General features: G+C 40.7%; 1 protein-coding gene across 1 annotated transcript; it reads left to right on the plus strand.

The window, feature by feature from the left end:
- The first annotated feature begins 7,326 nt into the window (after window positions 1-7,326).
- ddx3xa (DEAD-box helicase 3 X-linked a) lies at window positions 7,327-25,714 on the plus strand. The gene is given in 22 exon segments (XM_049593365.1): window positions 7,327-7,662; window positions 8,917-8,968; window positions 10,283-10,330; window positions 11,128-11,187; window positions 11,552-11,652; window positions 11,654-11,813; window positions 14,848-14,934; window positions 15,365-15,538; window positions 15,840-15,960; window positions 16,708-16,812; window positions 16,902-17,001; window positions 17,152-17,287; window positions 17,484-17,581; window positions 17,672-17,770; window positions 17,880-18,040; window positions 18,128-18,272; window positions 18,400-18,544; window positions 20,318-20,499; window positions 21,474-21,591; window positions 21,689-21,842; window positions 22,005-22,126; window positions 22,562-25,714. Coding segments are annotated over 22 exon segments (2,499 nt in total). The 5' UTR covers window positions 7,327-7,617; the 3' UTR covers window positions 22,648-25,714.

Consider the following 25,714-nt stretch of genomic DNA (forward strand, 5'->3'; position numbering starts at 1 on the left):
ACTACACGTGGTCGTATTTATTGGTCATATGAAAGCCAGCATGCTTTTCTGGCTATTCTGACCCACAATCCTCTGCACACCGGACGATACTTCACATTGACCGAACCACAAACCGATTGTAGCTTGTTGACAGCTGATTAACAGCTCACAGAAATCCTGATGACAACTGATAGCAAATTCAAACAAGTGACGACCAATCAAATAGTAATGATAGGAATACTAACTGTTTAAAATAAACAGTGTGAACAAAATATAAAGTTTACCACCAACAGGACATGACTCTGAAAACAGCAATGACAGAGAAATGCACGTGTAATTTTACTTGTCCACTTCTGTGTTGGGATCGACTGCAGACTGACTCGGCAGAGATGGCTGCCATCTTGTTTTTACATGAATTAGAGTGTTGTGTGCTTCCTGCCACTGGATGGCACAAAAAGTGTCTACAAACGAGGACAACAGGTCTGAATTACTAGAATGAAGTGTGAGGTCAAGTAGACTCAAAATGTGATGTCCTCTTATGGAGACACAGGGTCTCAGGAGGTTAAAGAAATAGTTTGACATGTTGAGAAATATTTCCTTTTTTGCTGTTGTTAAGATTAAGATCTCTTGTGTCTGTACAATGAAAATTAAGCTAAAGGCAGTTAGCTTAGCTTAGCATAGGCATGTTCAAAGTCCAGCCCGGAGGCTAATCGTGGCCTGTGGACCGATTTCAAAAGGCTTGTTCAAAATACACAATATTTGGCCCGCCACTCAATATTGTTTTTTCCGTTCACCTCATAATAGCAGGACTGTCACACAGTTTGTAGACATGTAACAAGTAGAAATTACACAGGCAGCTAAATAGATAGTTAACAAGCAAATGAACAGTTGCCAAAGAGCAGATATTTCCTGCTAGGTAACAGACATGGTCACAGCAAAGAGGCGTTAAGTCAACAGTGAGGGCCGCTGCCTTTTCACCAAAAGATAAAACCGTTGCATTCGTCTTATTTGCGTATGTGTTTTTTAATAACCCATATGATGCTGGAAGCAGCGGGCCCCCAGGTATTGTCACATGATCTAATCTGGCCCCCCTTCAAAAATGTTTGAACACCCCTGGCTGAGCATAAAGAAGCAGTTGGCCTGGCTCTGCCACTTGGCAACCTCATGGCGACAGGACTACAGGAGGTCACTGCTCCTGACGCCAAAAAATATTTGACAGTTACTAAAATCAGGCTTCCAACTCACCATCTGTGTCGCCAAATTCCCATCTCCTAAATGTTCGGAAACATGAGTCAGAGTTTCTTCCATAAAGTCTGTTTTTATATATCATGACTTCTGCGTTGGACGTGGCATGCGCTCTATTCAGGCCTCGTTTTGTGCATAGCAGTGTTTCTAAATGAGACCTCAGATCTGTGAATCACTGAGAAGAGTGTGCTCAGGTGGGAAGTCAGCAGTCGGACCTTTGTCAGTCTCTGTGGGCAGAACGCTTCTCACTCTCACACTCTGTGTGTGTTGATGACTAACAGCACAGCTTCACACCTTAGTTAAAATAACTTCCCTGTTTGCTTCATTATCACTCACACACACACACACACACACACACACACACTCAGACTGTCACCTCCTGAGTTTCGGCCCATTTTCAGCTTCACCTTCTGTCTCTTCATTTTAAAGGCAGTGTTGCCACAGTAACACCTCTACAAGACTAGTGCAAATGCATTAATTATCTAATAGTCTGTCAAATAATTAAAGAGATTAAAAAATGTATTCACTGACTTTTTTTTAATCTTATTTCTTACTTCTGGTATTTATAACCAACAGGGACGCACAATAATATCGACATGTCATCAGTATAAAACTACATGTTCCCTTATTCTGTTCCTTATTCTGGGAGTTTTGTTGGAAGAGTTTGGTTCGGTTTTTCATTACTCCCCAACAGAAACAACACGGAGCTATCAACTTGGATTGTTGCAGGCAATGCCAGGTCGCAAATGGATATTCTTCTTACTGGAAGAATATCCATCAGATCTTAGAGAGAGTGTTCAGAACCAATAACCCTTTCAGATTTGAGGTTTTATATCAGTGCAATAGTCCAAAAGAGATCAACTCCAAAGGTAGGACCCTCTTGACAACTGTGCTGGCTGCATGTAAGAAAGCCATAACTTGTAAGTGGCTGAAGCCTCACGCTCCCTCATTTGAAGATTGGCTCGACATAGTCCATCAAATATATACACTGGAGAAACTGACATATTCCCTCAGAATACAACAAGAGAAATTTACCAATATATGGTCAAGGTAGCATGACTTTATTAAACCCCAAAACCCAGAATCTGTGTGAGACTTCTGTGCGTATTTTGAATACTGCCACTCCTTCAGTGTGTTCAGTAATGTACATAGTTTCTTTTTGGTACCAATAATAATAATAATAATAATAATTAATGCCTGTGAAATATGGCCACAGGGGAAGGAACTCCATAAAGTCGCATTTAAAAAAATTATTGTGATGTCCTATGTTTGTAAACAAATAACAAGTGAAAAGTAAAAGTGTACATTTTCACATAGCCACTGTTATCCCATTTAATCAGTTGATTTATTTATTTTCATTTTATTTGGGACCTAACTGATTGAAATGGGACTTCTGGACTAAACAATAGTGAAGTCCTTCATTCAGGAATCCAGTGGAATGTGACTTAAATGTTGTGTTTTCTTTTGTTTTTCTGAAATGTATAATGTCTGTACACTTTTGTTTATCTGCTTGTTTGTTTTTGGGCTTGTATAATTATTTATTTCCTTTAAGCGCTTTTTTCTTTTCTTTTTTGTCAGATATAATATATATAAAACTGCTAAAACAGTTATGTAGTTAAGTATTTGTAACAGTATTTTTCATAAACCCTCTGGATGCCAATAAAAACAAAATATAAAAAAGGAAACTATTGTATTTCACGTCTCCATCTGTTGGTGGGCCATAACGATAAGAGTATGCATGCATAATATGACATTAATTCAACTACAGAAGAAACTTGATGATCACTAAAGTTAAGTAGCTAAATAAAGTGTATATATTGATCTTGGTATCAGGTATAGGTCAAATGAGTTGTTACATATCGGAATATTGAATATCAATAAAACATCCAATATCGTGCATCCCTAACAGCCAGCTTCTAATTAATAAAAATAATAATAATAATAATAATAAAAAACTTTATTTACATAGCACTGTTCATTCAAGAAATGCAGCACTAAGTGCTTTACAGTAAGGGCATTATATGCACTGAGTGCTTCACATGAAAATAGACATAATGGGCATAAAACAGACAAGACAATCCAATATAAAAGACATTTAAAACAGTTTAAAAGAAAAATAACTGATTCTGCCATTTTCATTTTAAAGTGGTGGTGATTTGAGATCCTATTAATCAAAATCTCCAATGGCATTTCTTCTTGTGTCAACTTGGGGATGCTGTTTGAATGGCTTTGCACATTTTGTCATACAAACCACGTTTTGCTGTGACAGCCAGATTCACATTCACAGTAATAACCTCAGTGTTTTAAATGAGCTCCAGAAATGAGCTCTACTTACTTACAAAAATGCATTTGTATAATAATGATAAACAGTGAAGTATAAAACTGCTGAATGGACTCTTGTTAAAGTGTCAAATATTATTTTGTCCAGCAGATGGGGCCACATGTCCTGTCACACACACCTCAACAAATCTATTTTGTCCTTTCACTCTGTTTATGAAGACGTCAGGTATGAAACCAGTCAGTGTTTTAATGTAAGCGGCCATGTTTTTTTTTAATATAAAGGCTGTTTAACTTAATTCAGGTGCATTTGTTCCGGCTCCACGCTGAAGTTCATTTTTTCTTTCCCATGTTCTGACCCTTTTCAAGAGCGCCTGTGTTTTCACATGATAGAAACAGTCCTCGAGCACACCACTACCTCTGTCTCCAAAGTCTATCATGTGAACTACATGTTAAACATCAACTAATGCTTTTTGTGTTTGACATATGATTTTAAAAACCTACAGAGTTCAAGTGTTCCTAAAAAAGAGAAGCAGGAGGTTATAAACTTAATTTCGGTTTAAAGACGTTACAGGTTACGTAACTGGGTTTTACATCACACCCACTTGTATCAAGTTAAGCAACATTTTTTAGTAGAAGGCAGGAACACCTTGGTGTTTGGCTTGCCTGGCGGGAAATACATTGTACGTCACTGAATGACTCATAGATAATAAATGATCAAGTTGACACATGATGCAGATAAATGGGAATATACACAGTGATGTTCCTGCTCAAGCTGCCACAGAGGCTCAACAAGTTGTATGACCTGTGCTTTTAGGGAAAGTTTAAATTAAAATCAAGACACAGGGTCCTGTTTTCTGTCTTGTAAACATGGTGACATCTCAGCCGTGCACTTGGTGGACACACTTTTAACTGTGGTTTGATGCCTTGGAGATATAGCGTAATGGGGAACTTCCTGTAGGCAGCAGCCTTGCTTATTGCCTGTCATTTCAGGAATCTCTCACCAGTTGACCTCTCTCCCAGTAGCCAATTACCTCTGGTGTACCTTATGCCAGCAACATATGGTCTCCTCAGCCCCCACCCCACCGGTGCAGCATAAAGTCAGGGGATAAATGACTGGAGCAGGCCTCACAGGCTGCACTGTATGCAGAACAGAAGGCACATGGCGAGAGGAAGGAATGAGAGGAGGGGAGTGTGCTTGGAAGAGACGGGGGAGGACGGGGGAAGGCTTTGGTTGAGCTTATGTTGGACCCTCCTGATCTTACAGGCATTTGAAACCACATAATTAGGGGAAACAATTCATGGAAAATACTACGTATACACATACGTATAGGCTCCTCTGGCCCACAGACTTAGCTGCACTTCTTCTCCCTCTGTGTGTATGGTATTGTTGTGTTACTTGTGTGTATGTGTAGTGTCTCTTCTTTCTGTTATCTTTAAGGTAGAGAGGAGGTTGTGTGGTTCGCCCGGGAGTTGTTGGACAGCTTCCCGGATACATGTTCTGTGTATAAGTTTGCACTAATTTATGCTGTCATTCTGTTTATCCAAGGTGTAATCTTATCATTGTTGAGACTCTACGCAGAGCCTACATGCATGCTACAGTGTGTGTTTGACTGACTGAAAACACGCACTGAAAGTGGCTTGATAGCAACAATTTCAAACACAAGTACACAAACTGACGTCATAATAACTGCAAGAGTCACAAGCAAAACACTTGTCTTTGGCTGGACACATTTTCCCCACAAATACAACATGCTAACACCATTAGCACAAGCCTATAGCATTTTACATTGCATAAGCTATCTTAGCGGCTAGTGGAGTTTCCCTCTACTCATATTAAGCCAGGAACAACAGCAACATTTAACAAAGGTAACCTAACAAAATTCGGCTCCCTTCATAATCACAAGGTTCACCGACAAAACAACTGTCTTATACTAAACATATTCCTCCCAACGTCATTAGCATAAGCTGGTGACATTTTACATCGCATAAATTAGCCTAGTGGCTAGCAGAGTTTTTCTCTACTCATATGAACATGAGATAAATCCCACACAAGCTTGCAAAAATGAACAAGAAGTCTGTGTTGTCCTGACGTGCAGTAACATTTCTTTGGAGGTGCACGTCAGGCTGCAGTGTAGACTTCAGCGTAGGGTACACATCTATGCAGAGCCTACGCCATAGATAGGTTGTCGATTTGACACTTAAGTATAAATCCTGCTTTATTTTTGTCACCTCTGTGCATATGACATCTGTATATTATTAATCTGCCCTGGAGGAGGGATCCTTCCTCAGTTCCAAAAGTTATTATATGCATGACTTTGACAAGTAAATCCCAAACTTATCCAGAGACACTTCTTAAAACAGGCTCCAGATACACTCATTAAATACACACCTGCCAAATCCCCTCCCTGTGTCTAGGTTTCGGTTCTGTCAAGCCTTGTGCTAATGCTGCATTACTTGTTATGTGAGCAGGACAGAGGAACACCCACCGAATGTAATGGTGGAATACAAACAAGTGCATGCATTCAAGGCCTCTACTTAGGCATTAATTTGAGGTACCTGTACTTATTTCCATTTTTATAACATTTACACCAGTAATATGCAACATATAGATTAATGAAGCAGTAATATTGATCCAAAAACATCACCATTAGTACTTTAAAGTTATTTCAGATTTTTTTTTAAGTGAGGTTGTATGAGGTACTTATCCATAGACAGTATATCACATACAGTAGATGTTAGTCAGCTTGCCTCCAAGGTTGGAGACGCAAGCTGGAGTCCAACATGGAGGCTAAGCAATGTACTGCTGTGGAAGGGTCAGCAACAAAGCGTTTTTTAGCCACCTAAAAAAACCTAACCTAAAAACATCAATATCTGTTTAAGTGTACATTATATTGAGAGTATTTTCACTGCTTTTGCTTAATGTCAGACAGTGATATCCAACTTTAAAATGAAGCTGTTAAATTGCTCTCTTCAAAGCCAGACTCCATTGAGAAAAACAATCATTTAAGATTGCTGAACACAGGAGCTCCTGGTCTACCACTCACTGCCTTTACTGATAAGTTTGTTAGTGACATTGTGTGACTTTGGCATGTGAACGGGTCAATTCGGCTTCACTAAAGTCACACAATAACACAAATAAATGAACTTATCAAAGCAGGGGTTGACCAGCAGTCTCTGTGTTCAGCAAACTAAAATTAGTGTTTTTGTCAATGGAGTCTGGTGGCTTTTACAAGAGCATAGATGGGGAGCTAAAGCTTCTCTGCCAGAACAAGCTGTCTGATTGAAAGGTTGGGCGCTGACTCTCATTACAGCATTAACTATATTTTGATTTCCTTTTCAGGTGGGACTTTGTTTAGGTGGCTACAGTAAGTTTCATTTCTGGCCCCAGCCGCAGCAGTACATTGCTTAGCTTTCGTGTCAAACTCCACTCTGCTTCTCCAAACTGAAGGCATGCTGACTGACATCTGCTGTGTGTAACACACTCACTGTGGATAAGTGTTCATGCAACCTAACTTCAAAAATCTGAATTATCCCTTTAAGTACATTCTGCTGATAATGCTTTTTGGGGGTTTTTTTCACGTCAGGTTTGAATGCAGGACTTTAACTTGTAGTCGAGTATTTTTATTGTGTGGTAATATTAGTACTTTAACTTCAGGAAGGACCTGAGTGAGTACTTCTTCCACCACTGCCGTAATGATTGGTTTCATGTGTCCACAAATAGCTGCTTTTTTTCTACACCAATCCGAGATGAAAGGAGACATCGCGAGATTTCCCAAGCGGCTCGCCGGGCTCGGGTTACAGAGGCGATATCTCGCGCTACCTGAGGGCTCAGTGTCTCATTCCACCACGGTCAATCCTGCCGGCAGAGGTTCCTGTCCTACCGCTCCACACTAATCATTTCATTTGGAAACTTGAAACGGAATTTATATTTATAACGAACGTCGTTTTATTTATTTAAAGTAAGCGTAATCATCAAGCGAACTTCACAGGTAACCGTTGGTTCAAGGTCGTAATTTGTACAGAAAAGAAAGTTAACGTAACAGCATAGCCGGGTCGTGCTAACAAAGAAAATCCTTTCTCTTAAGAAATAATCCCCCATTACTCTCTTTAGTTATGAGTCATGTGGTCGTTGATAATCCACACGGTCTAGATCAGCAGGTGAGTACCTTTTAACTGCTTAATTGTTTGTTATTTTCATGTCAAATTTGTGGTGATTTTTTTCCGTTACGCACATGTAGTTTCGACAGAAAGAGGGTAGTCGCTAGCCTTGAGCTAAGCTAACGCTGCGGCTGCTAAAATGGAGGTGATGATGTCGCTGTCGAGAAGATTGTGATGGCGGAGCTCGTCACTACGCTGTGCCAGCTAACTGGACTCAGAAGCTTTTTAGTGCCATGGTTCACTTTTAAAATGACTAACAGTAGCCTTAAACAAAGCTAAATGTAGTGTGTGGCCCGTCAATTCGTGAAGATGTATTTCAATAATGGAAATTTACGAGGTTAGCTGACACTTAGTATCTTGCCGGTATCGTACCAAGCTAGCCCGGCTAACGTTGGGCCTTCTCAACCTGAAACGTGGCGCAGGAAAAAATGTTGGCAGCGTTTTTTTCTGCCACCATTAATGTTCCTGAAATATAATGCCCTCGAGGTTATAAATTATTCAGGGAATAAAAATTTGGATTAGCTATACGATGTCAGGATTTACAATGAATATTATTTAACTTTTTTTTTACTTGCTGTTTAGATTTGTCTGCATTTCCCTATTTGTTAGTTAGAGATTATATGGTTGTGCCATGTCGGTTCAACTAAGACAGTATTGTAAGTGTATATATAATGAAGTTTGATAGTGTTTTGAATTATGCTGTGTTTAAACCTGATTGGCAAAATGAAGTGGATTGCCGAACAAGTTCAAGTTGTAGTATTGATTAAGATATTAAACTGCACTATCACGTTATCTCTACAACAGTTGGCAGCATTATGAGCCGCCATTCATGTTTGTAAAACATAATGTTCTCGAGGGAATAAATCATTCAGGGCATACATTTGGATTAGCCATCTTACTTCAAGTTGTACAGTGCATGTTACGTAACATCTTTGCTTCATCTGTTGTAATTGGTCAGCATTTCCCCCTTTGATGCCAGTAGTTGTGCCATGTCTGCTTTTGAATAAATCAAGCCAGTTTTAACAAGTAAAAGCAAACAAGTTTTGAATTGTTAAGAATTGGGGTTTATATAGACTGAAGTGCAAAATAGAGGGTATAGCATAACGCTATGAGTTGGAGTATTACTTAACTAGATTATCATGATATTGTGTTTTTTACCCTCATTATCTATTAATGATATGTGTTAACTCATAGAGACTGCTCACTTTATTTTTAACCAAATTGCATTCTTAATTTTTTCCTTTTTTCTTGTAGCTTGCTGCCCTAGACTTGAACTCTGCTGACGGACAAGGCGGAGGAACTGGCAGTAAGTGATAAAGCTGATTTTACTTAACATTATCCTCAGTGTATCCTCATGTAAATGTTGTGACACTTGGTACTCTTGTATTAATGATATCATCAAAGTTACAAATGCTAACCACAGTTTTCCTTAAGCAAATGGGAGTTTTTTTTTAATAAGAGGACGATTTTCCTTTTGTAGTGTATTTATCTTTAAGAAAAGTAGTGGTTTATATGGGTTAGCTTTACTTGAAGGGTTTTTCATCTGCTGTAAAATTGTTTTTCCTAGTGTAAAGGTTCTTGAATGTATACCTTAGAGGGGTGTAAAACACTAGTTTCATCACAATATGATATTATATGTGGATTCTTTGGACAACACTGCAATGTTTTCCCCGATAATACAAAGCCTAACGCGATACAATTTCGAGTCGGTGCTATCCAGGGGAATGTGTGTTTGATATGTGACATTATCATCTGCTTATTTTTAATTTTTAAATTGACTTTACAAACACACCTAAAACAGCACATGGGATGAGTTAGACTTCACAGCTTCTCTGTCTGTCATTTTAACACAAACCATCATCTTTTCCCTAAAACATCAGAGCTATCATGCTTAAGGCCCTGAAGGCTAACTTCTCCAAACAGCCATAAAACGTGGATAAATAACAAGATCATTAAACAAATTGTACAACAATATCTGTAAAGGTTTATAGACAAAACAATCGCTTTTGCTAGACACTCATAAATAGCTTAACACGTTTACATTGGATAAATTAACCTGGCAGCTAGCATCGTTTTCCTCTACCCAATGCTAAACAAATGACATGTATTATTATGCTTTTTCTTACTCACTGTTGGTTTAAGTCACTGTGTACACTGTGTACAGTCTGGTACAGCAGCAGGGAATTTCAGCCTGCATGATTTTTTTTTTTTTTAACGTTACATCGTGTTCTATTTCATAAAGACATTGTTGATACACGGCGTGTGCTTGCCTGACCCGTATTTTCTCCAGAATCAAAAATATTTCCTAACTACTGATTCATTCCTGGGTAAATAGTCATTATTGTCTCATTATTGTCATTGGCTGCTTGCGATTATCTGCCTGCTGCTGTTTGAAGGTGAACAGAATTTCAAAATGAAGGTGTAACCTAAAGATATGAATCGATGTTTTATATTTTGTATCATTGACATTGAATTGTTGATCATTGAATCGATATCGATCCAGATTGATGGATAGCTACACCCCTAATAGCTTCTTTAGCTTATAAATGCTAATCTTACCTATCCAAAATACAGGTGTTTAATTGAATATGTGACATGTTTTTGTTTTTTCTCCACCCAGGGCGTTACATTCCACCTCACTTGAGAAACAAAGATGCAGCCAAAAACGGTGAGTTTGATCTAACGTTCTGACTGAGCCCCAGTCGGACTGTTAACACAGGTTTGACTTGTGTTCTTCTTAATATTAAAAGCCCATCAGAGCATGGTAAAAGCAAGCACAATTGAGGAAAAAAATGGGTGAGGCATTAATATTTGTTTCTCAACCAATTGAAGTTCACCAGTCAAGACCAACATGGTGGCAGTGTTTTTTGCTGCTTCAGACCGTAGGGCTGTTGAGGACATTAGTCTCATTTTTTACAAGTGCACAAAAAGAGGAGAAAAAGCCACGTCAAGTGGTTTTTCTATGTCTGTGCATGATAGCTTATTTTGGCATGGCTTAAGTAGGGCAAGTGGTACTGTAAAATGGCTGTAGCCTGGAATTTTCACCCCAGACTGATCAGCAGTAAGAGAATGAGGCAAATTCCAAAATTGTCTGAGCTTACTTTCATATTTTTAGTAACCACTTTCATTGGTAGTCTTATCCCAAGTTTATTCCTGTCTCACACGTGAACAAGAGGAGTGCTAGCTGTTGGCTGCTCTGATGAAGGGAAATGTGGAGGGTGGGTTGTTTGTAGTATTGACATCTATAGACTTCTAACAATGTTTTTTGTAGCCAGGATGAGGTGGTCTTGAAGTTTTTTTTCTGTAATTGTTCAGCCTCTTAAAGGCGTTAAATCAAGACACATGTTGTGCCTGGCATATAATCAGCCAGATAATTGTACATTTTTAAAAGAAATCATGGAATAATGGTACTGTGTCATTGCACACTTGACGTTTTTCTCGTTTTACTGTTTTCTTATTCCACAGCAGGAAATGCTTATTCCGCTGGTAGACAGTGCGGTTATTCAGTGGCACCAGTAAATCTCTGTAAGTCCCTTCTGTCTGCTTTCGCTGAGGGCAACCTGCATTTCCAGATGCATGAAATAGCCATTTTACACACCAGCAAAGCCAGTGCGAAGGGGGAGAGGGTTAGGTTAGACCCATACACTTCACTGTAAACGTTAATGATGGACTCACAAATAATTGATGTGCTTCTCTCAGCTGGGATGCTTGCATTCAAAATGAGATATCAGTAAAGGGCAATTTGATGAACGCATATGCTTGTTGGGTTATTGCATTCATTTATTTTAATGAGTTGAATTTAATCTATTGAGGCATATGATCAAGTCATTAAAATGTTGTTTACCACTGTATATGCAAGCCCATATTTCACCTGCAATGTCCCCTCAAGTTTCTTCTAAGCAGTACCCACAACCATGGCAGGCAGAGTGTCAGCAAAGACACAGAAATGACTATGCAACAGGATGGGATGACTGTAAGATTGGTAACTATTAGTGTAAAGTCAAGCCCAACACTCATACTGCATGAGCCAGTATTTATGGGCGAGTCTTTTTATAGCCTGCTTCCCTACCTTTGCTCAGGTTACCCAAGACTGGCCTCTCAAGAGCTTGCCTTTTACCATGCCTACAGTGGGGGTTGGCGAAACAGATGTGGTATACCTTGACCTCTACCTGCATGCCAAGCCTTCTACTTGTTGGCAGAGTTTCATAGTGTACATATAGCTGAACACTGGGGCATAATCAACGTGCCCTTGCTTTGTCATGGTCACTTGAAAAAGCAGCAGAAATCTGGGCCTAACACAGCGTTTGTCAAAGCTTGCAAATTAAGTTACTTATGATGCATGGTGATGGTGCCTTCAAAGACTCTGCACTGCATCACTAGTGGCTGTCCTACTAATAATGAGACAATGTCAGCAGTGAAAGAAATCTGAACGATGTAGATCTGTTTTCGCATTGTTAAATCATACCTTTTAACCTCTCTAGGTTGCAGTCATGAAATCAAAGTAGGCAGTTTAGCAAAGACACTGAGCTTTACTTAGCTGCATCGACACAACTCAACACACACGATATTAATCACAGTTCTCTCAGTTCTTGTTCTTCAGAGACCTTGTGGCTTTTTGTGTCTGCCCACAGCGCACTATTGAAAAGTGGGATTATTGAACACTGTGCTGAGAACCTGAGGGCATGCAGGCTTTTGTTCCTACAACCAGCTGCACTAGGGGATTTCTTTTGATTAGTCACTTCTGCCTGGTGTGAGGTTAGAATAACCACTGAAATCTAGTGGTGCACTCGGTGGTGGAACAGAAACCGGCATACAGTCAACTCTCCTTGGCACATGATTGAATACCTCTGACCCACAGCGTCTGAAAGGGATGTTTGTTTCTGCAAGGTTTTTCAAAGTAGAGTGATGATCAGGTGTTCTCTTTGGTATTTGCAGTTTCAACGGTGAATAAAAAACTGGCTGTTAGGCAAGTTTAGTTGGCTTGCACTGTGTTTGGGTGATAATGCACCAGTATTGTGCAGTTAGCAGACTGTCCGAGCTGATTTATAGTCTTAAGTGTAACCCTTGGGTATGAAAAGTCAAAGGAATCTTGCAACATGCAACCTTTGAAGTTGAGCAGGCTTGGGTTGCTGCATAAACATCTCCAGAACATGTCGTTAATTTGCTGTCTGGAGTGTGGCGCACCTGGCAGCATGATCAAAAGGGCACATCAAGGCTCGCCTGCAATATGTGAGACTGTGCTAAGGGACATATTCTCCTTTTTCAAGCAGTGTTGGATTCACCAAACCACTTGAAACTCATACTTACGAGGTTTGAAATTCCCCAGGTGTACACTGTTAATTCAATTCAGCTTCTCAGTCAGAATTTATTTACTTTTTTGTAAAAAAAAAAAAAATTAAGATGGTCATTCATGTAGCATTCAAAATGTGTTTTTAATTTTCTCGTCATTTAGACACAGAAACTTCCATAACTCGTATGGGGAAAACTACTTTAGCCTTAACTTGAATGTGACACATGATGTAGTACGTCAAGCTAATTTTTCCACTATTGTCATCTTTCTTATTACCTTATCATTATTTGTACAGCTTTTGCAATTACGTGTTGTACTTGTACTATAATGTGTAGGGCTGCTCAATTACGTCAGATCGTTATCACAAGTATTTGGGTCAATATTGACATCAGGATTATTCAAAATGCTTACTTTACTTCATTGGACTTTCTTGAACTTAAGTAATATATCTGAATATTTCTTGCCTTTTCCCCAATGGTCTGAATAAGCTGCTAAATCTTTCACTGAGTGTTTTTTTTTTTTTTTTTTTTTTTTAGTAATAAAGTGACAAAGAGTCTGAAAAGTCAACAGATCTAGCAAGAAAGTTGCCAGGTTGGCGGCAAGTGGTGCGCTGGATTTCTAACATGAGACAAAATGAGAATGTCATTGCAAAACACGGCGCGCCATGATCATTTTATCTTGTTAATTTTGTTTTCATAATCGTTGGATGCTGAAGTCACAATTGAAAATCAAATTTGATGAATCGCTTATCACCTGTGTGAACAGCTTTAGGGCCCAGACACGCCAACCCGCCTTCGGAGAACTAGCAGCAACAAAGGCCCCCAGCTGCGTCGCCTGATGATGCTGTGTCTCAGCAAAATAACTGCTCTTGAACACACTACAAAGGCTACAGCGGACAGCCAGTTGGCGGCTTGGAGTGTCGGGGCCTACACTTGCCTTTTTTTTTTTGGTTAAATTTGAATTTTCCTGTATTGCGTTTCCTTCTCTACATGCCTCGGCAAATTGCCCCTAGGGGACAAGAAGTGTTTTGAACTGAATCCAACACTGCTTAGAGAAGAATTGTTACTCTTTTGCAGTTTTCATAAGTTTGGTAGTTCTAACATTGTATTTTAGAGTTATTGTGTTGTGTTTTTGGTGGTTTGATGTGAACTGTGATGTCACCTGTGTTGCTGTCTCAGAGTTCGGCCGTGGCAGTGATGCACGGTGTTCTTTGCAGTGTGCACATGCATCGTTTTTGTCTGATACCAGTCTGAGTGACTAAATTCCATCACAAATTCTGGTGCAGTTGATTGAAAATTAGTCAGTACACTTCTTTATGTAAACTTCAAATCTATTTAGTAGACATTTACACCCAACTGTGGAAATGTCTGAAACTCTAGTGATTACTCTGTTGACCTTGATTGCAATGCAGCGCTGAGAGGCCCTAAATCCTCCCTGAACCGACCAAAATCCGCCTCTTTTCACTATCAACATAGCATCTGATGTTGCTAGACAATGAATAATGGTGATTTAATTCTGTATTACATGATAATGAATTTACTTACTCAGATCAGTATCAGAGGAAAAAAAACCTTTACTTATTAATGGTTGGATCTACAATGCATAGCCTAGATCGGTGTGTGCCTGTGTGAAGCATTACAAGGCTTGTCCCTTGTGCTGTCATGAATGCGGCACCATGATGGAAGCATTTACCTGTTGGCCCACAGGTAGAAATCAAGATCCTCACCACAGATCTAGAATCAGCCCCTTTGGCTGAACCGATTCTCCAAAGCAAGACTAATCTGAGACTAGATCTGTGTGGCTGGTCTGCCCGCCCCTTGATGCTGTTGTGGCACAGCCTCAGCTATTTAGCCTTATACCATGGCAGCGTTAACTGTCCATTGTCCCCCCACCAGCCTCATCCTCAGCCTGCACTGATAACAGTGTGGCCTCCGATGGGAACGATGACACAGCCAGTGTCCAAAGCTGGGCAGATCGTTGTGGTAAATGTCCCATACAGGCAGAGGACAGGGTTCAGTTGGTCTCTGGGTACAGACAAGTCCACCCTACACAGATAACAAAGCCAGTGTCTGGTTGGTTATTAAATAAAACCGATTTCTCTGCATCTATTCTCTTCATATTAGACAACAAAGACTTGTGACACATGTTGCAGCATTGTTTTCTTCCTGGTAGTTACACAAGCTTTCAGTCCAGGTTCTAGTTTACTGTGGAGTTGCTTGCATCCCTTCTGTCAGTAAATTATGCTAAAATAGGCCAGTCACTTGAAGAGGGACTCATGGCTAGTAAGGACTACGAGTACAGCCAATTGTCAACTTGCTTACTCACAGATTCATAACATATGCAGCACTATGCTCTTCCTCACAAGCCTCTCATCTTGTTTTTTTTTTTTTTATTTCCTCTCTTCCCATAAAGATTCACCCGGATGGGACGGTGGACGCAGCAATGGATTTGTGAATGGTTACCATGACAACCGCACAAATGGGGGCTTTGGAGGGCGAGGACCCCCTCGCAATGATAGAGGTGGGCGTGGCGCCTACCGTGGTAACAGGGGTGGAGGCTCGTTTAATCAACCATTACAGAATGCAGGTGGGGAAACCCTATCGTGATCTAAAATATCAAACTATAGCCCCGGTTTTAAGAGTGAAGTTAAGGATGAGAACTCGGCCTTCCCCCCACCCTTGTTTATATAGTTCTTTTGATATAAGAATGCAGTTACTCTTAAAATATATATAATGGATTTGCAGTCAGGTATAAGTTAAATTAACCACGTTAGTTCTGTACGTAATTTCAGGAAATTATCTTTGTTCCACTTTTGGTAAGAAAGTGGTGTCATCTGATGATTTGTAAAAGAAAGTGTTACTTACAGGGTCTGATTTGTTTGTCACAGGGTTTGGAGGTGAAGGCAACTGGGGAGCTCCTCGGGACAATACCTACAACAGCTTTGGAGGACGCAACGACAGGTCAAAGTCTAACTTCTTCAATGACCGTGGAGCAGGCTCAAGGGGAAGGTGTGTGAAGTTTTGACATCTTATAATGTACTTAACCTTGAGTTTTATGAATCTGCAAAGAGAATGCATTGTCCAGTCTACCCAAACTTTCTCATGCTTTAAAAGTGTCTGGATCTGAAGACAGTCATGTACTAATATTCAGTGACAGTCATAGCGCCACCCACTGGTAACAGGAAACGGCAAGTTTTGTACTTAAAGTCCTATAGAATTCATCAGACCTTGAAAATGTTGAGCTTTTTGTGAATTTTACATTGTGTGGTCTACACCTGACATGCAGCAACAAAATGTGTGTTTAGTGCGTGTTCTTCAGCGCTGCATAGTGGACACAGGAAGTGGTACAAAATTTGCGATACACAGGGTTCCCTCAGTCATTAAAAAGACATGGATTTTTGTTGTGTGCTTGATAAAACTGTTAGTGATCTTTCTTGGATAATCTTCCAGAATATGTAACAAAACTACAAATTTATTTTCTGTAGCTATCGAAGTAATTCAGCACTAATAAGCATCAATGTATGACTAGCAATGTGAATATAGTGAATAGCTTGTTTTAGCAAAGGCAGTGAACCTAACCAGTATGTTGGACATTTGCTCGAACGACGCTAAGCCCCTGAAGTCTTCGCCTAGCTTAATATTAATACTGTATTAAACCTGCTGTTTGCATGTATTAAAGTGCATATACTGTTGTATTAAACCAGACATGAGATAAAGGCTTTCCTTGAGCTCTAACAAATGGTGTGCTGTGTATAGATATGAGCGCGGGGGCTTTGCTGGTGGAGGAAACAGCCGCTGGGTGGACGACTCCAGAGAGGAGGATTGGTCCAAGCCCACCGCTCCCAATGAGCGCCTGGAACAGTAAGACAGATTTTGCTCACAAATAATAAAACCGTCACAGCCCTGTTGTGCTTGCATTTTAATCTCAACTTTACAAACCTATTTTCTAGTGAGCTTTTCTCTGCAAGCAACACTGGGATAAACTTTGAGAAGTATGATGACATTCCAGTGGAGGCCACTGGATCCAACTGCCCGCCACACATCGAAAGTGTAAGTCTATACTCAGCGGTGATGCATATTTATACTAGTGTAATCAAAATAGCCGTCCTATATCTACATGGATTGATTTAAAATGAAATTTGAAAGGTTTTGAAAGAACAGTTTGTGCCTTTACTGACGTCATGTGTGATTTTCCTGTAGTTCCATGATGTGGACATGGGGGAGATTATCATGGGGAACATCAACCTGAGTCGCTACACTCGTCCCACTCCGGTTCAGAAGCATGCTATCCCCATCATCAAGTCCAAGAGAGACTTGATGGCTTGTGCCCAGACTGGTGAGTAATTCTTTTTATTCTCAGCATGTGCATTTGTCAGCCTTGAGTTCATAAACTAGTTTTTACCTGTTAAATTGTCTATTTGAAGTTAATATGTTATTACTATACAATATTTAATAAAAGGAAAAGGCTGATGTATCATTTAGCTTTACTTTAGGTTACTCTAAATAATTTCATAATCCCTGCTGTGTTTCAGGCTCCGGCAAGACTGCTGCTTTCTTGCTGCCAGTGCTGAGTCAGATCTACAGCGACGGGCCTGGAGATGCTCTGCAGGCTGCCAAGAACAGTGGCCAGGTACTGGGGAAAGAAAATGCACCATAATTGAACATATCCTGCATCAAGGTTTCGATTTGTCCTAATGAATATTATTTATTTGATTCAAAGGAGAATGGGAGGTATGGCCGCCGTAAGCAGTACCCGATCTCTCTCGTCCTGGCTCCCACCAGAGAGCTGGCTCTGCAGATCTACGATGAGGCGAGAAAGGTGAGCTCAGAGTACAAGTGACAGTAACTGATACTGTTGTATAACATTGTAAATGCATTTAATGTGCACCTTGAAGCCTAATTGTCTGCCCTTATTTCCTACATTTTAGTTCGCCTATCGCTCACGTGTGCGTCCCTGCGTGGTATACGGAGGCGCTGATATTGGCCAGCAGATCAGGGAGTTGGAGAGAGGCTGTCATCTGCTGGTGGCCACACCTGGACGTCTGGTCGACATGATGGAGAGGGGCAAGATCGGTCTGGACTATTGCAAGTCAGTATAACGGAACAATCCACACTCGGATCAGGATTTGTGCTTTATTGATACAACTGAAATTAAACGTGAAATGTGTCCCTGCAGCTTCTTGGTCCTGGACGAGGCTGACCGCATGTTGGACATGGGTTTCGAGCCACAGATCAGACGCATTGTGGAGCAGGATACAATGCCACCTAAAGGCATCCGCCAGACCATGATGTTCAGTGCCACCTTCCCCAAGGAAATCCAGGTGTGTTGGACAGTCAATGAGTATAAAAATCTTGCCTCATACAACCCCCACCTTTATTTATTAAAAAAAAAAAAAAAATCCAGTTTATGATAATTATCTTACTTACCTATTTGATTTGTCTGCGTAGATCCTTGCTCGCGACTTCCTGGAGGACTACATTTTCCTGGCAGTGGGCCGAGTTGGTTCCACTTCAGAAAACATCACCCAGAAGGTGGTCTGGGTCGAGGAGACCGACAAGAGGTCCTTCCTTCTTGACCTGCTCAATGCCACAGGTAAGAAATGAATACATTATGATGAAAAAAGGTTTCTGCCTCTCATGAAGGTCACACTGAGCTCTAATCCATCATCCTGTGTTTGTCAGTCTGCCCCATATCAAGCTAATATTGACTTTGCTACATCTCTGCTAATAAAAGTTGTTCATTATAGCGATAGCTTGCAGTGAAAGATAAAATATCAACACAAAATATCATACAGGGGTGAGCAGGGACTGAGCGGTGTTTAGCGGGGTTGCATCTCATGATGATCTAAAGCTGTCATATGTGTGTACCTGAGCAGCCTTACGTTTACTGGCCGGTTTGGTTTTATATCTTAGTTATTCCCAGTGAGGTTCAGGAAAATGTGACAGAGGCACCAGAGAAACCGGGTAAGTGTGAACATATCATAATTTCACTCTGACCCACAAGCCAGAGACATCACATCCCACAGCTCATCCTGTCCCTCTGCTCCCCAGCTGACATGCTGCCTCCGTTTTGTTTGTTTTTTCCTTTTCATTTCCAATAGGAGCTTGTAGGATCAACAATAACATTTGCCTTGCGCCACATGGACTATCAGAGTCAATAGTGCAGTCCTTTTCAGCCACAGAGCTACAGTGTGTTATCAACACTGGCACTAAGGTCAGCTGGCTCAACATGATCACATTGGCTGGTTGTCATAGAAAGGGCTCTCAGTTTCCATGAGTCATGTGGCTGTAGCAGATTTAAAGGCACCAATCTGTTACTCTAGTGAGCAGAATACAACAGTTGGTATAGATCTAGTTAAGACCACCTCACTGCCACAAGAACCTGAGTAGTACCATTGTTAATGTCTATTTTAATGGTGTATTGAGCCATCTCTCAGTGTCCTCTCCTTACTGGTATTATTATGAAGAAGTCCTGTGTTTTGTAACTTGATTTTAACCTCCAAAGACACGACAAACGTCGCCTTTGTCCTGTTTCCATAGTAACTGGTGCAGCTGCCACTATGAAAGGCAAACTAATGTGTAATACATGTGATGGATGACCTTGGTAAAGCACACACTTGGCTGTTAGGTAAAGAGGCTTTGGTCGGGTGGTCAACTGCATGGAAGTGTCGAGCCAAGTGTCCTGTTTCCATCTTAGCTAGTCTGATTAGGCTGATCTGGGCTTTATTTTAAAGTACTTGCAGGCTTAAGTGATGTGCAATATGGAGGCGATGGAGCTTGGATGGATATTTTGTTTCCTGGCTTGTGCCGGAGTGCATCGGAAAAGCAGTTAGCTGCAAGTGGTGCCACTTGGAATGGCCTGTCCTATCCCATCACCTCTCAGCCATTCTTATTATCTCAAGCTTTTATTCTGATAGCCATTAATGCCAAATATCTAGATTGTAACAGCATATCTAATTTTTTAATCATTGCTTAAACTAGGGATGTCCCACGCCGATCACAGGACCACTGTCCAACATCCCCAGTTTAAACATAATGTGGTTATCATCAGTTCTGTGTTCAGAAACACTGAGGCTAAGGTTTTAAATTAATGGTTGTCAGTAAATCTAAAGCTTTTTATGAACCCATATCTCCATTTTTAAGTTGTCATTTTTTTTATCTTCTTTTCTTTCACAATCTTGCAATCGCTGACCTTTTTTAGTGTGACAGTTTTAAGTTCCTGCTCCCATCTTCTTTTAGTTTAAAGAATCCATCCATACCCTTATTCCCGTGTATCAATTATTTATGTTCTTTTTCCTCTCCTTTCGTGCTCTTTATCCTGCTCTCCTTCCTTTTTGTCTCGTCCTCTTTGTTTCCGGCTGCACAGGCAAAGACTCGTTGACTCTGGTGTTTGTGGAAACCAAGAAAGGAGCAGACGCTCTGGAAGACTTCCTCTACCACGAGGGATACGCCTGCACCAGCATCCATGGAGATCGATCCCAGAGGGACAGAGAGGAAGCTCTGCATCAGTTCCGTTCTGGACGCTGCCCCATCTTGGTGGCTACAGCTGTAAGTAACTCTTCTTATACCCCTCACTGAGTTGTTACATCCCATTTTTCAACACTGAAGGGTTAGATTGGTTCTTTAATTTGCAATTTTATAAAACCAGTCCTCTTGACATCAGTTTTGAGCTCTAAAATCAGCTTTGGGCGTTTTTTTTTTTTCAGACTTCTGAAAATCTAGTAAGGTCTTGCATGAGCTACTGTTTCATATAGAGCAACATGATTGTGATATGTTTCCCTCTCTACTTAACATGAATATGGCTTCAGTGTACTACATGTACCCTAAATGTGTCCCTGTAAGTGCAAATGTCACACAGGGTTCCCGCCACTGTCATGGAAGTTCACGGTCTCATTTTCCAGGCATGGGAAAGTCATGCAGTTAGTTAAAATCATTAAGTTTTGGAAAACTCTTGGAATTGTCACAGTAATCTTCTGGGGTTAATCCTCCACTTAATGTAACATAACAGCATGTGTGTGAAGAAAAGGACCACAACCAGGCTGACAAATGCAGCGCATTATTTTCTGAAATCAACATTTTATTATGGTGCCTTGGAAAGTCATAAATAAGTTTTGAAATGTGTGGGAACCCTGGTGACATTATCATACCTCGGAATGAGCCAAATTCATTTTGGATCCAGTTCCATGTTTGCAAATGATGTGAATTTAAGCTCAAAGGGAAACAAATCTATTACAGAATCTTATTTTGTTGGTTTTAAAAAGGGACATATTGAGATTGTTAGCTTTTCATTAGTGTTTGATTCACATTTGGGGGGGAAAAAACCCTGGAAGAAATCAGGCCAACTGGGTCATGGAAATTGTGGCTTTGGCTGAACTGACGAACATTGTTGGTGGATTTCATCAGCTGTTCCATAATTAATATGACCAGTGGCCAACATGAAGTCTTTGTTTTTTTGGTTTTTTTTCCTGTGGTCTCATAATCTTGATACTTAACATATTTTCTATTAACGTCTTCTTTTCCAGGTGGCTGCCAGAGGTCTGGACATCAGCAATGTGAAGCACGTCATTAACTTCGATTTGCCCAGTGACATTGAGGAGTACGTTCACCGTATTGGCCGTACGGGACGTGTGGGCAATCTGGGTATGAGCCTTTTTGTTTTTTGGAAACCATGGTTTTGATGTCTGTTGGCTACATTAATATTTTAATGGACTCTTTATAATCTTGCTGTTTCACGCAGGTCTGGCCACGTCGTTCTTTAACGACAAAAACAGCAACATAACCAAAGATTTGCTGGACATTTTGGTAGAGGCCAAGCAGGAGGTTCCCTCCTGGCTTGAGAGCCTAGCCTACGAGCACCAGCACAAGAGCAGCAGCCGCGGACGCTCTAAGAGGTAACTAAGGGGAACAAATTCGTATTTTTGGATCCTAACATTTGCTGCAATGCAGTTGTTCTTCTGTGAGATGTTAGTTTTAAACATTGACACTGCTTCAGCCACTTTATGATCTTTAACTTGTATCTTCAGGAAGTCTAACAAATGTACGTTCTTGTTTAGGTTCTCTGGTGGTTTTGGAGCTAGAGACTACCGTCAGACGTCCGGTGGCCCTGGAAACTTCAGTAGCAACCGTGGTGGGCGTAACACTGGAGGCCATGGAGGAAACCGTGGCTTTGGTGGAGGTAAGGAAACAGTATTTCCCCAGCCCTTCATCTGTTCTTTACTTTGTCTCCCTGAAAGGGGACCTGTTACTGGTCATTTCAGGTTCATGCTTGTGTTTTTATAGTAGAACAGGTTTAGAAAACAACTGTGTTCACGGTCTGCCTTAGCCGCTCCGTTTTATTGCCTGTCTCAGCATGTTTTCACATGTTAATGCGGCCAGCCGGCTATCTCCTACCAGATCTGTGTGGTAAACTAGAAGCAGCAGAAATAACTGTCGAGAATATTGACATGTTGGTTTACAGGTTAACAGTTGACCTCCCTAATCGGCAACCAAGATAACATGTTTCCCTGACATTAGCATGTAGCTACATGTAGCAGTGTATGTAATGTAACACTTGCTGTATGTTTTTTGTTGCTGCTCAGCTGTGACTGACCTCTGACCTTGTCCCTCGCAGGTGGCTTTGGCGGCAACTTCTACAGCAATGACGGCTACGGAGGAAATTACAGCCACTCTGGTAGTGTGGATTGGTGGGGCAACTAGTCGCCATAGGAATAGGTTGCCATGCCAACCCGACCCAATGGAAACCACATGTTAACTTAAGCCAGACCATAACAACCCTCCCTGTGTAGCTTCACTGACACACAGTACATTACCAACCCTGGTTCTCTGCCATTCGCTTCTGTCAAAAAGGAAGTGCAGCACGACGCAAAGGAAAGTCACCAGCACGTGCAGCGCACCGCGGAGACCGCAGAGATTCGCACACCTCAGAGTGAGCATGGATGCTGACATGCATCGTCCGATAGCAACTTCGGACTTTCATTGTTAAAAGTATTTTTGTTCTTTTTGTGGAAGAAAAAACCAATCGAATAACCTGAGGATCATTTGTATGTTAATGTACTGTGCCTTTGGAATTTAGACAGGAAATCTATGTTTTCATTTCACCAGATGAACATGGCCAAGAGCTCTAAATTTGATTTTACTCTTTTGTTTGGTGAAAAATATTAGAAAGGTAAAATAAGCTTGGACTTAATCAAACCTTGGCAAACACTGGGGTATTGTGGCTCTGAGTCATGATTCCATTTGAACTTCAAATTTATTGCAGGAACATCATGTAGCCTTTTCTATAGTCAAACAGCTAATGGAGCCATTACTATGTCTAATACAAACTGGGCCACTCTGTGAAGCAACCGTATTTTAATCCTAAGGGACAAAGTTACATTTGTTTTTCTTTTTCTTTTTTTGCTCACTCTATCCTGGACAGGCTCCTTTTTATGGATATGATAGTCTTTGAAATAGCCATTCCTAATGTAATCTTAAGAAACACATAAGTCATTAAGCTCAGTGCCAACAATCGCTGAGGTTTAAACAAGAGTAATCACTGCTGGAACTTGTTACTCCACATTTCTCAATTGACTTGACAGTGTTACGGCAGCTAGTATGTTACCAAGTGCTAGCTACGTTAAGTGGGCGGTGTTTTTTGTTTATTTTTACTTGAGACATTTTTGGTGCAGGTGTGTTGCAAAATTGAAAAACTGTGTCAGTTTTTCGATCTTTGAATCGTTTCTCTACAAATGTGCATCAAAACAAAAAATGCCTGCCATCTTGAAAGTGAAGTTCAAAATGGCTGCATAAAGGACCACAGCATCGGGAGGGCACAGCGTGGTGTTAGCGTTTACTGAATCGACCGGCAACCACGAGGCCCAGATGGTATTCTACGCTTGCAAGTGTTTTGTTTTTTGGTCAAGGAGGAAAGACACGTGAACTGAGTCGCAGGCTTAACTTAATTACAAACGTTTTCTCTTTTCAAGCTGCGTTGGAGGCATGGTTCATCTTTAAGAGACAGGAACGATCACTGAGGTTTATCAATTAAACGGCGCGGAAACAGAGCGGGGTAGAGCAGCACATCGACCACTGGGGTTAGGGGAACGAGGGGGGGTAGGTGTGGGGGCGCAGTTTTCAGTGCACCGCCGTCGTCCGTGGCTTTGGTTTCCATTGCTGCGTAGTGTAACTGTGGAGGTGGCCAAAGACGTGGGAGTGTCCACTTCCTTACGGAACATTAAAGTACTGTCAGGTCCTCTGGGAGTTCATCTGCTCAGACACGTATAAAAATCTGTGGCTTCACGAAGCCAGAGCAGGCTTTTCCTCTCAAAGAGGAGCAGCCATGAGAGGAGGAGAGATGGGGCGTTTTCACCTCAAATGCTCCCAATTTTCTCATCGGGTGTGTCGTGCCTTGAAACCTTTTTTTGTTTTGTTTTTTGTTCTTTCTTTTTTTTTAAGAAATTGAACTAAAAGCGGATGCACTGACAGTGTTGAGAACTTGAGATTGAATGGTGCTACTTGATTTAGGTGTGTAGGCCCGTGTACGTCGTGCCCATCGAGTTTTACAAAAGTTCTTTTATTGCACATCTAGAGTTTTATATAGATGTCTTGGATATGTGTCCTTAAGCTTCCAAATATTGTGTGTGAGGAGATTGTGAAAAACGCAGCTTGTTTACAAAGGGGACGGGTTCTCAACGTTTAAACCAGGATTTATTTGGGACCAGGGGATTTAGCAGTTGGGGGAATTTAGCCATTTGCACAGATTTCTAGATTCTACTTTTGCTGCTAGTTTTGTGTAATTTATTAAGCATTTTTGACAAATATTTATTTTTGTAAGCCTCAAAGTGATTCTTTGAAAGTTTCAGAAACTTGACCAAAAGACAGTACAAAAAACACTGGCACTTGAATGTTGAATGTCACCTGTATGCGTGAAATTTATATATTTCGGGGTAGTGTGAGCTTTTTAATGTTTAAGATACATTGGACTCAGTAAATAATATCCACAGCTGTTTCGGGGCCTCCTCAGGGCCGGTCATCTCTATTAGATTCTACCAATTGGTCAACAAAATTTGAAATGGAATTGAAAACAAACATGCCAAGGTTTGGAATAAAGCTGTCAAAAGAGCAAACATAAAAAATAAAACTAGAAAAAATTCTGGAAGCATATCAGTGCTGAAGTGTTCAGATTCTCCAGTTGTGTGCATTATTGATTCTTTACTCTAATTTGACCTGATAATTGTTTTTCTCCAGTGAATGTCTGGCACATGGCAATCCTTAAAGAAACAAACATGTGGTTTATTCTCATTGTTGTATTTGCATATATGACCCCTCTGGAGTTCTCCCTGAATGTTGAGCACGTCTGCAGCGTTGTTTCCCAAGGCAGCTGTTCGAAGTGTATAAGATGAACATGAGGTTCTGCGCAGGCCGCTCTGTGCGGGCAGAACCCGAGACTTGTTCCACGTTCTCCAGAGAACCCAGAGCTCTTTAGACGTAGACTTTGCTTTCTGTATTAGCGTATAGGCTACTGCACTGCATGGGAAATACTCAGCTGTGCAAATTGTATGATTTTACCAAAATAAAATGTTTGAATGCAAAAAGTATCTGGAAAAATCAAGCATGTTTCCTGAAGAGTTGTTTACTGTAGTTGTGCAGAGAAGACCTGTAGCAGCGGCCTGTTGCCTTGTGTGGATACGGGGCGGACCGGCGGCAAAATTCAATTTGGTATAGATTGGATGGGCTTCATTTGTTTTGAGAAAAAAAAAATATAAAGTTTTCATTTGTAAATTCA

Source organism: Epinephelus fuscoguttatus, linkage group LG13 (assembly GCF_011397635.1).
Source record: "Epinephelus fuscoguttatus linkage group LG13, E.fuscoguttatus.final_Chr_v1".
NCBI lineage: Eukaryota > Metazoa > Chordata > Actinopteri > Perciformes > Serranidae > Epinephelus > Epinephelus fuscoguttatus.